Source organism: Ctenopharyngodon idella, chromosome 15 (assembly GCF_019924925.1).
Source record: "Ctenopharyngodon idella isolate HZGC_01 chromosome 15, HZGC01, whole genome shotgun sequence".
Classification (NCBI taxonomy): Eukaryota; Metazoa; Chordata; class Actinopteri; order Cypriniformes; family Xenocyprididae; genus Ctenopharyngodon; species Ctenopharyngodon idella.
Window position 1 is genome coordinate 29,995,249 of NC_067234.1, and position 16,270 is coordinate 30,011,518.

Below are 16,270 nucleotides of genomic sequence, written 5' to 3' on the forward strand. Positions count from 1 at the left end.
AGTGGACTCACCCAAAGAAACCTTTATTCTCTTGAACAGATTCACTGTACTGAGAAGTTAATCGATAATCTGCCCCTGTAATTTGTGTGAAAAGGAATAAAAATTGTTGGCGCTTTACTGCGATTTCATATGGAATATGAATATGTATAGGTACATTTTTGCTAAAAAGCTGTTCCAGTGAGCCCTTGCTATAGATGGACTATCACACTATACATGATTCTGTTGTTTCTTCAGATGTCTTTGCCAGAATAAAAATCAGCTAAAATGTTCATTGTATGTCATTGGGTTTGTGCTATGCACATGATGATGATTGATAGTATAAGAGCTGAATGATTGAAATAGATTTGTTTTTTTTCTTTTTAAAACATCTCACCTTCTTACAAGACATTTAAAATGCAATGTATGTGTTGATAAGCTTTGGAATCAATAACAACAACAGAGAGAGAAATCCCTCAGTTAATAAACTATGCATGAAATACACATCCTGTGTGTATTAAGTTACATAAACCCCATCACTTCCAACTGACCACCGCATCAAAACTTTGACATTAATGGGATGCATGTCTGTATTCAAATCATGCTTTCTAGATTTAAAAAACGGCATTTAAAAAACACTCCAAACATTTATATTTAATGTGTCAACGAGGTCAGGCCGAACCAATAGTCGATGTTCAATCAATATGAGATTTGAATTTAAAGAGCTTTGGCCTCCCGGGTGACAGAGCATGGAGTCAGCGGTGTGGTTAAGCCCCGGGCTCAGGAGGGCCCGCAGGCCTGTTTAACTCTCAGGACCATGATTAATTCATAGTGGATTATGTGCTGGGTGCAGCCGGGGCACGGCTGGGCTCCTTCACACTAAAACCACACACTGCAATGAGATAAAGGCTTTTCCCCCAGATAGCAAGCTCAATTTGATGCCGTCTTCCTGGCCTCCGTACCTGTGAAGGATTCTTCCCACATACGCTCCCCACAGAGAGTCAAATCACTGAATCTCATCTGACTCTTTTGTTTTTCCCTATCTATGAACTGAGATATGAAATGAGATGAGTTCAGTGATGAGGTTGTCTCTTCTGAACTTGTTTCTCCATATATCTATTGTCTCGGATGCCAAGGTGTTGCTATGCATGTCTGATGCCATCTTTTAAGATTTTTCACAACGTTTTGGAAGAGAAAGAGTGACTCTGAGGCGCTTCTAATGCGATGTGAAAGGACTGTTCTTGAAAAGTTATGATTCTTTGTCATCTGGCCCTCAGGAGATACTGAATGTGTTTAAAATATGGAAACTTGTCAGGTACCCTGGCACACCCACACTGTTAAAAAAGAATTGTTGGTTTAACTTAAAAAAGTAAGTTACTTAAAACTTAAAAATTTTGAGTTCATTGAAATTAAAAATTTGAGTTAATACAATGAAGGCGATTGGTTAAATCAACAGAAACTCAAAATATATCTGAATCACATTAATTATCTAAGTTGATTTGACAAAAGAAAAAATGTTGCAGCACAAGATAAAAAGGAAAAAGATACAAAAAAATATATTTTTATACAAAATATTGTATAAAAATTTAAGTTGTATGACAAAAATCTGGTCAAAGTGTTAATTAGATGCTATAAAAACAGCAAATGTCATTTTTCCCAAAACACAATTTTGACTTAAATTATGTCAAAATTATTTTAAATTTATATTTTAAATTATTTTATTATTTTAATTTTTTAAAACAAAAGTAAATATAAATATTAAAAATAATTAAATAATAATTAAAATTTAAAAAAAAAAAATTGGAGTATGAAATAAAAGATAAAAGCGACAGAAATGAATATCCTCTGTTTAAATATTCTCATCATATCCTTTAACCCCGCTTGCACTAAAGGAAAACCTCACTCTTACCAGCAGGGACGTGGCAAATACATTTCCACTCACAGTATATCTCAAAGTGAAAAAGGTGAGAACACCCATAATCACAGGACATCATTTTAAAACATTTGATTTAGCTGATTTTTTCCGCTGAGTAAATTATGCTGTGTTAATATAGTGAAATGCTGTATCATGAAAGGACATCTTTACAAGAGTATTTCGCCTATAGCAGGCAAGACACGGGGTTGTGAGAGTTATGTGATGTCCTCCACCATGTCAAGTTCATCCAGAGAGATGCTAATGTCTTACAGTTCTATTCTCAGCTAGACTGGCACACTCGGGAATATTCTTCAGAAGCCGTATTTCTCCGAAACCAGAAAGCGGCTGTATTTAGATGCTTATAGTCTCAGCTAGTCCAAGGAAAAGCACCTATCATCCGAATTTCATATTTTCTAATTTTATTAAAAACTCACAAATTTGTTCAACATGTCGTATTTATACAGTGAATGGTCTAATATGCACTGGAGGTCACGTAAGCTTAGGTTTATTAGAACAATAAAAGACATACCATGAGAATTTGATATTTAAAGAAAGTAGCAGCTGCTTGCTGCACATTTGACCATCAATTTCAATAGTTTGGATTTTCCTTTAAAGACACAAAAATAAAACTTGTAGGTCTAAGTATGTTATATTAACAATTTATGAATGTTTTTTCAGCAGACTAAAAAAATTAAGAAGTCAATACTTCTTATTGTTTTTTAAACACTTACACTTTGTTTCAACACGTTCTGCAGATAATGGTGCAAAGCACTTTTACAGTATTTGTGCTATGTTTTTATTTGGCAACTGTCTACTTGTTTTTTTTTTTCTTTGTTTGTTTTTTTTTTCCAGTTTTTTTTTTTTTTTTTGTAAACAACATTTTGTACAAACTAGCACAGTGAACCACAACCCCAGCAAACTTTCATCATACAATATAAATAAAATCAATACAAAAGTTTGGTTGGTTGCTTGGAACATTTTTTTCTGGATCAAGAGGTTCTAAATCATGGTTGATACTTTTAACTCCTGAATTAAATATATTACGTAAACAGTTGACTGTTCTATGTCCCTTTCAGACCCTTGTTAAAATAATTTTAGAAGGTAGACTTCATTTATCAACATTTCAAGTTCTCTTCCATTAAATAAAGGGTTCACCATCCATACACATTTTAACATTTTGCCTTTTGAAGGCTAACTTCTTCAGATTTGGTGGAATTCTTGGGGAGAGAAAAAAAAACAGGATATGCCCAGAAAGAGAAAAAAAGCTTTTTCTCCCTGGCCTTCAGAAACATATTTAGTGTCGAAAAGGTTGTTTAAGTGTCAGTATGGCAGAGCCTTGAAAGGCAAGGAGGTCTGAGGAGTTTTCAAATAAATAAATTAGTCTGACGGCTTAGATCTTTCCTGGAGTCAACATTGCAGGTTAGCGTTAGATCAGCCGCCTTGGGTGTTTCTCTGTAAAGCTGACAAGTCTTCGACGGTAGCTGACGCTGTTAATGTGTTGCTATCGCTGTTTTAGAGCGCCGATTTAACCGGTTGTACGTATTGAGCTTCTGGAGGGACGCCTCGTAGTGGAGTTCATACAGCGAACGGGTCAACAGTATCAATTCTTTCTCTTCTTGAGTTCGGACTTGGGATAAAGAAAGAAAGACAGAAGGAAACGGAACATCAACACAATGAGTTCATGAAGGTAAATGTCAATGCCCATGCTGCCCTCTGCTGCTCTCTCTGTGAGCTGTCCCACCACATTTATGACATGGGAAAAAAGGGGGGAAAAGACAAAAATGATAACCAGAATGTGCGGCCAGTGTCCCTGTTCCCTCCCTCCCTCCTCTGTTTATCATAATTTCTCTCTGCAGAAATGTCCGTTCACAAAAGCTACCAGACCGTGCCCTCATTCATTTCTGATGGAGGGTGGGAGAGGTGGTTGCTGTATCCGCTGCCGTTGAGGGAGAGGGATGTAAAGGACGGACTGGGTCCAAAAACATCTGAGGACATACTGTGCAGGGGCCCGGGTATCCCTGGCTCTGGACTGGGCGAGTCCCCTGGGTGGTGAGACATGATATCTGAAAAGCGCTGTACTTCACTGGACGGATGATGGCCGGGGATAGGATGGTCCATGCCCCCTAGCGGGGTACCGGTGGGTCCTGACGATGGAACAAAGGGGAGGTCTACAGGAGTCTGGGCCTGCGAAGATGGCGGGCCTTGGGGAAAGAAGTCGTAATTCCCTCCCGGACCATAGTACTCGCTCTGATAATCTGTAGATACACAAAGAATAAAGGAATTTTGGTTTAGATTTGGAAACAAAGAGCACGAGAAAACTCCTTGTTTAAACATTCTGAGAAAATGTCGTTCTTTGGAATGAGTCTCAATACGCCACATTAGTCACAGAACATGTTACACTGAAATCACAAATGTAGCTGGGTGGGGAGAACAAAGCTTTGCTAATTACATTTAGGAAAGCTTTGCCTTTCTGAACAGCTGAAAACGTATAAAACAAGCTGTTATTGATATGATAGTGTATATATAACAATAACTGCCTTGTTTTGTGCATATGGGGGAGAACCTAGTAATTATAATAAAAAAATATATATAGGGGGAAACTGGGGCTAGTTATCACAGTTTCTACTTCAGTTCATGTTTCTCAGGGAAAGTTTATTTTTGACAGTCAGTTTCTTTAAAGGCACATACTCAATGTACCTGTCATTGAGTATGTGCCTTTAAACAAAGTGACTGTCAAAAATTTAGATTTTTACTTGTTTACTCAACAGCTACAGCAGAAATACGATGTTAGGATTTTAGTTGGAATAACAAAATACATAAAAATGAATTTTATCCTAATTTAAGTGGGTTTTAAACTTTTTTTAAACCAACATTCAAAACCACTGATAGTAAAAATACACATATATAAGTATATAAACTTAGGTCTAATATAAAGTGAAATAAAAATAAACTAGATTGAATAAAAACGCATGTATACTGCTGGAACATGCACGTCATTTTGGATTAAATTAAATTAACGAAACGGTAAGCAATCAAAAGTTCTTAAAAGAGCAACACAACAAATAGGCCTCAAACAATTGTTTCCACAATATCAAAGCATTTAAGTACCAAATACATGGACAACAGGGAAAATTAGTCAGTAGCTACTTTCATTTTCCATGTTCAGGAAGCCCAGTCTAATTACAAAACTAAAAATGTATATTTACAGATAATTTAAAACTGAAAACACAAACTAATAGATATTTAAAAAATGCCATTGTTGCGTAACTCTACCATTTTCCTTTCTGAGGCGTAACAAATGAAACCAGCGCGAGAAAGAAATACATATTTCAGACAAATGTTTGAGATACAGGTAAATCTATAATAAGCCATTATATCTTACCTCCATAGTACGAAAACGGGCCGTTTGGAATTAATTCTCCAGGCTCGAGTCTGTCCACGAGCGTTCGCATTCTTCTCGGACTCCGGAAGAACGCGTGTCTCCTCGCGCCAAGCGCGCTCAGCTGTTTCATTCTACGCTCTTTGGACCGCCGGTTCTGAAACCATACCTAGTGAACATGGACAAACAGCAATGAAAATCTATTAACATTTTTTTTTTTTTCTTCAATTTTGTGCTACAATCGCAAATTACAATAATTAACTGCAGTAGTGAAAACAACAGTGCAGCTTCACGAAATAATTGCAGAAGTATTATGGTGTTTACAGTTGACAAACATAAACCATGAAGAAAAACCAAATATCATATTATCAACTACCAAAATAAAAACATTATATGTTAACCATTTTAACATATTTGCGTAAATTTTATGTGACTGATCTGCACTGTTTAAATGCTGTCAGCATTATAACAAAATATTTATTTGTCACATTATCTTTGTTTCGCCATTTGTTTTCAGAGGGTCAATTCGATTTTATTTATTAGTAAAGTAATTCTAAGTGGTCTAAGTGCAAATACCTTCTGGCTGCACCGTTTTGACTTAAACATTTAAAGCATTTTTTAACTTTTATATTTTATTTTTATTATTATTATGAGTCTAATGCAAACTAGGAGTGGTGCATTAAAATAAGAGACCCTACTAGATGTGCAAACCTAACAGTCTGACACTACGGCCTAATGTTTACATGTCACGTTTACTATTTTTATTGGTTCAAAGCAGCGTCTTCACAGTCTACTGAGGTAGGCCTGTGAAGTGACGGAATACATTCGTATTGTAGTGACAAGATTACTCGTAATTATCGTCACTGTTAGAGAGTCGGATCTAACCTCACTTTAATGATCTTTTAACCCTCCATTTACTCCGACTGAGGGGGCAGCAGCGGGGACTTCAAATCTCTAATTAATACTTAATAGGAGGGTGGTTACCGATATATTAACCGGCTCTATGCAGTTATTATTTCGTAATCTATATATCCACCCTTGAATTCCTTTTGCTAATTATAGTTTACTCTGACGGTCTTAAATATCCAACCTCGCCACTCTATTAATCTCAACCCCTTCCCTACACTTGATCTTATGTTCAGTCTCATTTTAAGGCATTATCCCCGCAGCACCAATCTATTACGGGGCTTTTAACGATGATGATGCTTTAGCTGTGTTCTTATCGAATCTCTCACGCTGAAAAAAATGACCAGGCTGAGCATCTTTAAAACGATGCTGACAAATCCCATATAGCGTGCATAAATGAGGGCGCACATGTACCGCGCGCCTTAGCTGGACTCTCATTGTTCCGCCGTTCACTCGACAAAAAAGCAAGGATCGATTCTCAATTTCTCACAGAAAACTACCTAGTATGAGGTACTTTGACAGACACAGGGACAGATTTCTGCGTTTCCACTTGACTGAGAACCGTCACAGCATGTCTAAATGTGGTCGCAAAACGTGATGGCGCTGCATTGCCAAGACTCCCATCGTTCTCACCGGTCTGATGCCAGCTGGCGTGCCTCTCTATCTCTCGAGTCAAGTATAAAAAGGCTAACCATATAAATGTTACTTCCAAATATTTACAGGTGCCAGTAAAAAGTGTCCTCATTTCAATTGAAATGGTCTTGCCTCAAGGATTGGAAAGGAATGAAGGCTCGCGTGTGCTTTTCTCTACTTCATCCAGGAAATTTGTACCACATGATGCCTAAGAATCACACACTATATAAATTCTCGTCAAGAATCAGTATTTTTCGCGTTTGTCCTCAAAATTACTAGCAGCAAACGTAGCAATTATATGCCACCAGTAAATACATTTGTTAGATTAATGATATATTTGTAATAATGTTTAAGTTTACCTGAATAACTCGCATGTTGAGCCCCGTCTCCTGCGCCAGTTGCTCCCTGATGTGTCTTGTTGGTTTGGGGGTCGCCGCGAATGCCGCTTTCAGTGTCTCCAATTGCTTTGCTTTAATCGTGGTACGCGGTCCTCTCCGTTTGCCTCCGAGGTTCTGGTCATCGTTTTCATTGTTACCCGTTTCTTTGTCCGATAAGTTTGCGATTTCCGCATCCTTGACATCGTCCTGTAGCTGGTCTTGCGAATCTGGCGATAAACTAGGATCACTGCAAGCTGTGACTGAATGGGGAAAGAAGGGCCGTCGGAGACAAGGAGTCGAAATAAAAACCTCAGAATTAGACATGGGGACCAGAGATGTGTTAGACACTAAACAATGGAAAGTAAAATAAATAAACAAAAAAAAAAAAAAAAAGAAAAGAAAAAAAATTCAATAAAATAAAAGAAGAAACGAATAAACAAAGAAAGAACAAAGAAATACTGGCGTTTAGAACTGACAGAACTGTCACAGTGCACTAGTTTACAGTAAAAGATTATTAGAAAATAAACTAGCCAGCAGTTCATCTGCAATAGGCCACATAATTAATGCAGCAAAATCTGTACTTTTTCACATGGAAATTGAGCAAAATTTGCTATGCATGACACAATGTGAAGATTTATTTTACTATTTAAGAATATAAAAATATTATAATCCGCTTTTGTGAGACATATTGAACAGACTTGTTCATATCAAAAGATACCTTATTAGTCTAAATGTTTAGTATTATTGATATAGCGAGATAATATGGGACAAAAAACCATTGGCGCGTGCAGTGTGTATGTATGTATGTATGTATATATATATATATATATATATATATATATATATATATATATATATATATATATGGAATATTTTTTACAGTTATCATTTCATTACAATTCATTTTACTCACCTGAAAGGAGATTAGTGTCTTTTCCGTTCGTGTTGCTTAAATAATCGTCTTTACAGACAAATTTATTTTCGTCTATGATATACAATTCCTCCCCCGTGGATAGCTGCTTGTTACACATCATGCATGTGAAGCAGTTGAGATGAAACACTTTGCTCCGTGCCCTCCGGACCAAGTCATTCGGCGAGATCCCCTGAGCACAACCCGCGCATTTTGTTCCAAAGCGCCTGCGAATGGACAGAGCGAAAAAAAAGGTCACTATACCACGGTAAAATAGCAGATAAATATGAAAACATATGTTATTATAAGCTCAGACCAAGGTAGCATCGTATATACAATTTGTGTTCGTAAATGTTTAATACTATCATCACTATTATTTTGGGAATAATATACGTTTCACAATTATTGTTTGTCCACTTGTTATTGTTTATGCAATGTTAACGCAAATAAAAATAATATTTAGATATATATTAGTAGATCTAAAAAATATACTTTGAATTATGCATGTTTTAAAGTAGAATAATTAATAATCACCCGTAACAAAGGACGTGCGCATTCTTCCAATACAAACACCATTGCAGAAAATACTCACCACTTCTTTGTGACCAATAATGTGTATTGTGGTTCTCTGTACAGATTGTTGATTCTGAGTCTGTGATTACATTGTCTGAGGGTTTCCATCTCAAAGTCGTTTATTATTCAAATCCACTTATCACATCTTAACTCGAACCACTGCAGCCACACGCAGGGCTGTGCAGACAGCCTGCCACTGGGCCGCGTTACACTTTCAACTACCCTGGCAAAGCATTGATCCCTGCGGCTTCCCTGGCTGCCATTCGTTGTAAACAAAGTGTGATTTCCTTAAAACCCTCGCTGAGGACGAGTACACAGACTATTAGTGTATCTGCTCGCCATTTTGCATAACAATTCAAATTAACAAGCATTTAATTAATGGGCGTCCTAATCAAAGAATCAAACAAGTCGGGCTTGTTGACAGTACTTAGGGTCACACTTCATGTTAGTGTGAATGTAAGTCCTAAATTCTAATGAAATCATGCAACATAGGAGATATATATATATATATATATATATATATATATATATATATATATATATACATTCACTATGTAAAGCTTTAACAGCTTTTGGATTTAAGTTTAAATAACTTCCTAAATTTAAGTAGCACGGTAAATGTTTGATTGATTGAGAAATGTTGATATTTTAAACTACTACCAAAATATGTGAAACCTCTTTTAAAAATTGTGACATTTTAAAATGATATTTTTGGTTGTTTGGTTTGGTTTAACACATTAACGGTAATTAATACAAAAATTGAAAATAAATAAATAAATAAAATGATTTAACCATATAGCTGCAAAAAATCTTGATGCTTAACAATATTACAAACTTATTCTACTTGTAGACAATTATTTACCAGTGTCTCTGAAGCTCATAATATTAAATAAACTATTATATTTCCATGTATCACAGAAAAATATCCACAGCAATTTTATTATTTTTTTATGAGGTCGAACTCACGGAAGGAACTTACCTAAAGAAGTCGTTTTTGCAATAGAGTTTTCCTTCTCGAGAGAAGCATTTCTCTGTAAGGTTACATTTGCACTCGCAGCATTGTACGCACTTGATGTGCCATGCTCTGTCCAGAACATTAAGGAGAAACCTGTCCAATATAGGCCTCTCGCAGCCCGCACAGTGGACCATCGTCTTTGGATGTGCTCCCACAGTTACTGCCGTGGTGTCCACAACCTGAGAGTCTGCTCCTGTTTTCTCTCTTTCAAAAGAGAGGAGGGAAAGGGTTGTAACGCTGAAGGATGCTCCAAATCAGTCTTGGCGAACAGGTTTGAAAGGAAAAGATCAAGAAGTTTTAAATATATTCACCACTTCTGTGTACGTGGATGGACCTGTAGCGGTCCAAAATCAAGATGATAAAAGAGGATCTTCTCATGAGGTAGTGCTTCAGTTGTCAGTCAATATTTCTCATCCTCTTCCTTCCCAAATTCTGAGATGCATAAATGAAGCCAGCATAGAGAAATCTTTCAAAACACCAACTGTTCGTTGGCTACAAAGAAATGGACATCATCGCGGAAAAAGCAAGTCGCCGTTGTCAACAAGGTGAAGCATTGGTGATGCTGATGTTCATTAAAGTCTTTCATATGCAAGCATCTAATGCAACCGGTCTTGGACGGAACTAGCACACGAGACATGCGAGCCCAGAGTGCACTTTACCATGTCCACGTATCCACTGTTTACGTCCCTCTGAAAGATGCAATGACCAAACGCTTTTGAAAAGTGCGTCTCCCTCTGTATAACGTGTGCTGTTTCCTCGGTAAGACAGAAGAGGTGAAAGATGCTAGTGTGAACAGAATGCGCGTGACATCTCGTTGCAGGACTGATGACGATCCCCGAACAGCCTCCGGTGTTCTGCATGTTCCTGAAAGCACACGAGCCAGCCTTATTCACAGCCTCCTGACGTCACTCCGGGCCGAGGCCAATCAGCGGCTCGCCGTTCAAGTAACCATTAGCTATCCCCTCACCGCTTTACCGGCACACTCTGCGCTATTTATAGGGAACAGAAGACACCAATTGTCAAAAATCCCAGAAACTGTCATATCTTAGTTAATGTGGGGAGTCAGAAAACAGACCTTGTTTTTTATATATCGTCATTTTCCAATAATCGTCTATTCTGGTGGAGCCGAGGGACAAGAGAAGCATTTGATAAGGTACATATCTGATAATTTACGCATTGTTTATGTATATGTAGATGTGTACTTTAAGATATTCGAGATACGTCATGCTGTGAAAACTGTTGTGTAATCGAGTGTGGTTGCGCTGTTTAGGCTATTTATTAAAAAGAAATGTAGCGCAAGGATGCTTATTATGGAATATGTATTGCTTTTTTCCTTAATTAATTTTGTCGAATAACAGCGCAAGCATGAAATTATTTAGTTTTTTTTTTTTTTTTTTTTTAATAAATGTATACGATAACTATTAAGACAACAGAATGTTTCCTGAAACTTTCATGAAGTATGCCATAAAATAATTACGTACTTTGTTTTATAAGATCACACGTTTATGTCTTGGGCGAGAACTTAATGTAAAAATGTCAAAAATAGTTAATTTCCCCATTCGCTGACACTAAATCTGATTCATAATATATCCTAAGATAGTTAGATACAATATTGCAATTTTACACAGCTTTAAAAACTATCTTTTAAAGCTATCCTTTATTCTCCGTTTAAGGAATTTTACGTAGACAATTTGACAACGTCATTCAATCAACGAAAAGACACTTAGGAACTACATCCTCCTTTGGTCCTTTGTTAAAAGAGAGAAAGTGAAAGACACGAGGGCTCTAAACTTTACAGGATGTTAGATCACCTCAGCAGCCTCTAATGGCCCAAACACCTTATGGTGTTTTGTTAGATCTGTTAAGTCCGTTCTTCTGATTTTAAGCAATATACATCGTGTTCTTCAAGTATATGTAGCTAATAGTTACATTTCATTGCAAATAAAAATTAGGGTAGAGTTAATGAATTTAGAACCATTTCAGATTGTATGGGTTCCAGTTTGTTTGTTCCAATAATTTTCTCGATAATCTTATTTTTTAATGTTTTATAATAATTAAAATATGCTCAGTGTATAAAATGTAATTATGACGATTTTTTTCTGTAAGAATTCACAAATATTAAATGTTTAGTTTGCTGTATGCACATTAACCCTACCTGAAATTTCCACAGCAAATATTTGTATCAATGTAATAATTCAAGATCATTAAAGAACACGTTCCGAATCCTAATCTTATTTCGAACCTCTGGTATCTTTGACTTTTTGTGTGACACTGACACCATTCACCACCATATACAGACTCTTCCATTCCAGCTTACGCACACACACACATCACATCACGCCCCTCAGCCTCACAATCTCAGCTATTTACATTCTCTCAGCGTATATCGTGCAAACGTTCCAGTCTGGAATCTGGAACCAATACCACGCAACTTTGTGCATATGGGCCATTTCTCATGTAAAACGGCACAGTGGGGCTGGTCCACGCTATGGCAGCAAAAGGCCTTACACAACACACAAAAACAGCTGCCGATGAGCGTCTAGGGAGTGCTCCTCTTTGACTATGGGACCCTTGGATGACATGTGTTGTTTCACGAAGAATAACAGATAAAAGATGAACACACTTATGCGACCACCACTCCTCCCCTTTCTCTCCTTTCAGCTATCCTTTCTCACTGTTTGGAAGGCATGCAGATCCACTGGATATTTCGTCTGCAATATAGAGAGAATGAAAATAGAGAAAAACGGAATAAATGAACATAATAGTCTACTACTATGTATGCAACAACATGTAAACAATTTCGTGTAGATATTCTTTTTAACACCGTCACATTTATGTTTTGGCCATATTTTAGTATAATACATTATCAAACAATTAGAGGCTGAAACTTATTACTGCATAATAATAACAATACTTTTCTCGCACTGATTATCATTATGACATTATGTTTAACAGTCCAAAATCATTTGGAAATAATTTGACTTCATAACTTAATAAATGTATTAAAATAACCTAAAAAAAATAACCCTCATTCGTTCATCATGTATTTTAGTAATTGCACTCGTTCATCGAAAGGGATTTGGGAAAAAAATTATATTCAGGTTATATGAACAAAATCTGCTTTCTACTTTGAGTAGAACTTCGGAAACAGTTATAGCCTATTTCATGTCTATCATACTCAAGTTTCGTAAATAATAATAATCATAATCATAATAATAATAATAAAAACATGATTACAAATGCATCCATTTCGATAGCAGACTGATAATTGGACATGCTGACTCATCCATGATGGGAATAAAGCTTTCAATTAGTGGCATCGTCAGGTGGACTACTGACCGAACGGGAAAAAAAACGTCCAGTCTGGAGATGGGGCAGTGCTAGAGGGAGCTATCGATCGAAAAATTCTCACCGCTGAGAGACCAATGCCTGTCAAACTACACTGGCTGCTTTACGCATGCTCTTTGCGCGGAATCTTTTTCGAATAAGCTTAACGTAAAAAGCAAGAGAGTGAATTAAACCGGTTGTGTTACCTTAGTGGTTTATAGATACGGTATAGAAATTCTCCGAAATTTATTAGCACTTAAAATGTGTAGCCTCAATTCTCAATTCTCAGCCAAGTGCATATTCAAGAAATTTATATGCAATTTGTTATAAGGCAAAGATTTCTGTTGTTCACGTCATGATCGGCGCATTTCGAAAAATCACGTTCAAGTTCATAGCCTGTGATGATGATATGTAAATAAAAAAATATATAAATATATATATATATATATAGCCTATTTTTGTATTTTATCTTGAACGAGCTGCAAGAATTAGAATCCAGTCGTTTGGAATAGATCTAAAATAGCCTATTAATTTGACTTTGTTGAATAGCTATTTTAAGACGTTTTATTTTTTTCGTTTGTTGATATTGGCATAGCCTATAGATGTTCTAAAGTCATTAAATAATTCGTTTTACTATTAAACAAACTTTCCGCAAATAGAACAAAACGCAGTTAAATGAAAGTGTCATCTAATGCCATTATTATTAAGAGAGTGAGTACTATTTGAGCTTTTTAGTGTATTTTTTCTGCACTAGTCATCCTATAGCTATACGATACATTAACTGAGCCAGTGTGGGCAGAGCAGTGTGTGATCGCTGGCCGTACAGACACGCTGTGACTCCGGTAATAAAGTGAGAAATATTACCCCTTACTCGGGCTTTGATCAGCTGGTGCACCGGGACCGCCAGGAGCCCGAGCAAAGGGGGGCTCTGTGTGCCTCGGGCCCCTCTCCATATCGCTCTGCACCGCTGCCTGTTTGTTTACGCGTTTTATTCATGATATGTGGAATGACTGCTAGTAACATGCTCTGTAGTAAAAAAAAAAAAAAAAAAAAAAAAAAAAAAAATTAGCACAGGTATTAGCACAGGTTAGCGACAAACGCAAAATATAGTGCAGACATTTACATTATGACATTATACATTCGAAAATAATTTGGTACTTTGGCCTATATTATTATAGATTATCTGTTGCAGATTTCTGTAATATAATTTTTATTTCCAGTCTATGCAATGAATATGTTTATTTTTCATGATTTTTTTTTTTCGAAAATAAAATTGTTTAAAATATCTGTTTCTTAATTTCTTCTAAAGTCTTTACTACTTTTTTACTCTTTGAATAGCTTAATTTAAATTAAGTTAAATCAGATTTTTAAAAAGACCAATCAGTAAAAGAACACTGAAAAGAAAGACTGACATGGCTGCAAACTACCCTACTAAGCACCCAGGACCATACTTATGCCCCTACCAAGCGGTGTGCGCGCGCGCGTGCGTGTGTGTGTGTGTGTGTGTGGGGGGGGGGGGGGGGGGGGGGGGGGGGGGGGGGTCAATTTAAATATGACTCCAATGAAGCATGTGTCTTGCTTTGCTTTCAAGAGAATGTCTTTATTTTCGCAGTGTGGACAATAGGCGTGTGGCGCTCCAGGACCGCGTTGTGTCAATCTTTTCGGCAGTGAGGTGATGTGCAGCGACCATACCCGGACCCACAGCATGTCCAAACCGATTAGGGGGCAGGGACGACTGAAGCAAGACCTCTGCAATTATATTCCTTACAGCAGTCTTCAACAAAAAATATGAACTCTAAATCCCAGACTAACTCCACGAATCTAAAACTGTTGACTTGTGGGTAAATAAAGTGTTCAGGAATAATTATCAGTCCATCAGTGAAACCACGTCAAATGAGATGCTCCATGAAAAGCAACCATAATCCAATAGCTTCAGTATTGACCAGGAACTAAACATAAACATTTTTTTCTGACTTTCCAACTCTGCCGAAGACTGGCAAGAGAAATTCGATTTGGGTTATAGATCTCGTAGTCACTGGAACAGCTGTTATTTCTCCCCTAAACCCGATAATCAAACACAGACACGACGAGCGCTTAGGCCTTGCATCCTAGACCAAGGATTAACAGTCTTTTATATTCAAATGTTAACTATGCCAGGCGACTAGCCTAAATAGGCTACGAATAATCATGTAATTATAAAATAGCTTCCAAAAAAGTGATTATTAGCCTAATCAATCAGATATATTTTACACAATATTTTGTTAATATTAGAGATGGATGAAAAATTATTAAGCAACTAAGGCTCAGCTTGAGGGGGAAATCAACGTGATGATGATGACTCACCCACATGATGCAATTTATTTCTCCCCAATGGGAAGCGATACGCCTATTAAGATCAACATTAAACTTATATAATAACTTTACACTGTCTTACATAAAATATAATAACCGTTCTTGATACACCTCAACACATCAACAAGAACCATAAGAAAATCTACGTCATTATCTCATTATAGACAGACAACCAAAGAGCAGTGACAAGAAATTATTATATTATTCCCCGCTGGGCACGAATAGAAACGAGCAGTCTTTGAGAGTGGTCGCTCTAGTTTAGATTAATGGTTCCCAGCGCTTATTCTGCAGTGCGGGTGAAAGGGCCAGGATCACTAATGATTATAATATAATGTGTGGTGATAACCACTCCCTTTGAGATATTATCGCGCAGTGGGCAATGCTCGGGGGACGGGCTGCGGGGCTGAAAATCAGCAGATAGCTACTAAACACGAGCAGATTTCTGCACTGAAGCTCCAACAGCCTGCACGAGTACAGTCCTGTCTGCTGCTGATATCAACGAGGGCTGAATTAAAGCACTATTTTTATTTTTAAGAAACCTAGAATGATTTGTTTTGGTATTTTCTTTGGTAAAAATAGCCAATGACTATTCTGTAGGCTAGATATAGCCTGCTATCTGAGCAATTCGTACGTATTTTACGAGGTGGCTAATTCGTACGATCTCACTCGTACATTTTTGCTAAAGCGTACATATTTTACAAGTTGCTAAATTCGTATGAATTCGTACGAATGACCTACCCTAACCCCGCCCCTAAACCTTCCCGTCACTCGGGTTTAGACAAATCGTACGAATTCGTACGAATTAGCCACCTCGTAAAATACGTACGAATTGGTCGTGAGTTAGCGTTGCAAATACTGGCTAAGAACTGAGTTTTTTTCCTTTGTGATGATGATTTAAGATGCGTTA

At 37.0% G+C, this 16,270-nt stretch overlaps 1 protein-coding gene across 2 annotated transcripts; it reads right to left on the bottom strand.

Moving 5' to 3' along the window:
* Positions 1-2,293: 2,293 nt before the first annotated feature.
* lhx1a (LIM homeobox 1a) lies at positions 2,294-10,538 on the bottom strand. Of its 2 annotated transcripts, XM_051863802.1 has the most exons (6): positions 9,996-10,537; positions 9,649-9,888; positions 8,100-8,323; positions 7,169-7,533; positions 5,274-5,439; positions 2,294-4,146 (listed from the first exon to the last, which is right to left on the bottom strand). In XM_051863802.1, exons 2-6 carry the CDS (start codon positions 9,816-9,818, stop codon positions 3,767-3,769), a joined length of 1,305 nt encoding a protein of 434 aa, XP_051719762.1. In that variant the 5' UTR covers positions 9,819-9,888; positions 9,996-10,537; the 3' UTR covers positions 2,294-3,766. The 2 variants fall into 2 exon arrangements, with proteins under 2 accessions (XP_051719762.1, XP_051719763.1); XM_051863803.1 differs by having other exon boundaries at positions 7,169-7,446; positions 9,649-10,538.
* Positions 10,539-16,270: the final 5,732 nt, after the last annotated feature.

Excerpts from the sequence above, each read along its gene's own strand:
- lhx1a (XM_051863802.1), bottom strand. The coding sequence starts at position 9,818 with ATGGTCCACTGTGCGGGCTGCGAGAGGCCTATATTGGACAGGTTTCTC. Across the intron at positions 8,324-9,648 it reads TGCAAAAACGACTTCTTTAG|GCGCTTTGGAACAAAATGCG; the intron begins GTAAGTTCCTTC and ends GTCCATTCGCAG. Across the intron at positions 4,147-5,273 it reads CCCGTTTTCGTACTATGGAG|ATTATCAGAGCGAGTACTAT; the intron begins GTAAGATATAAT and ends GTGTATCTACAG.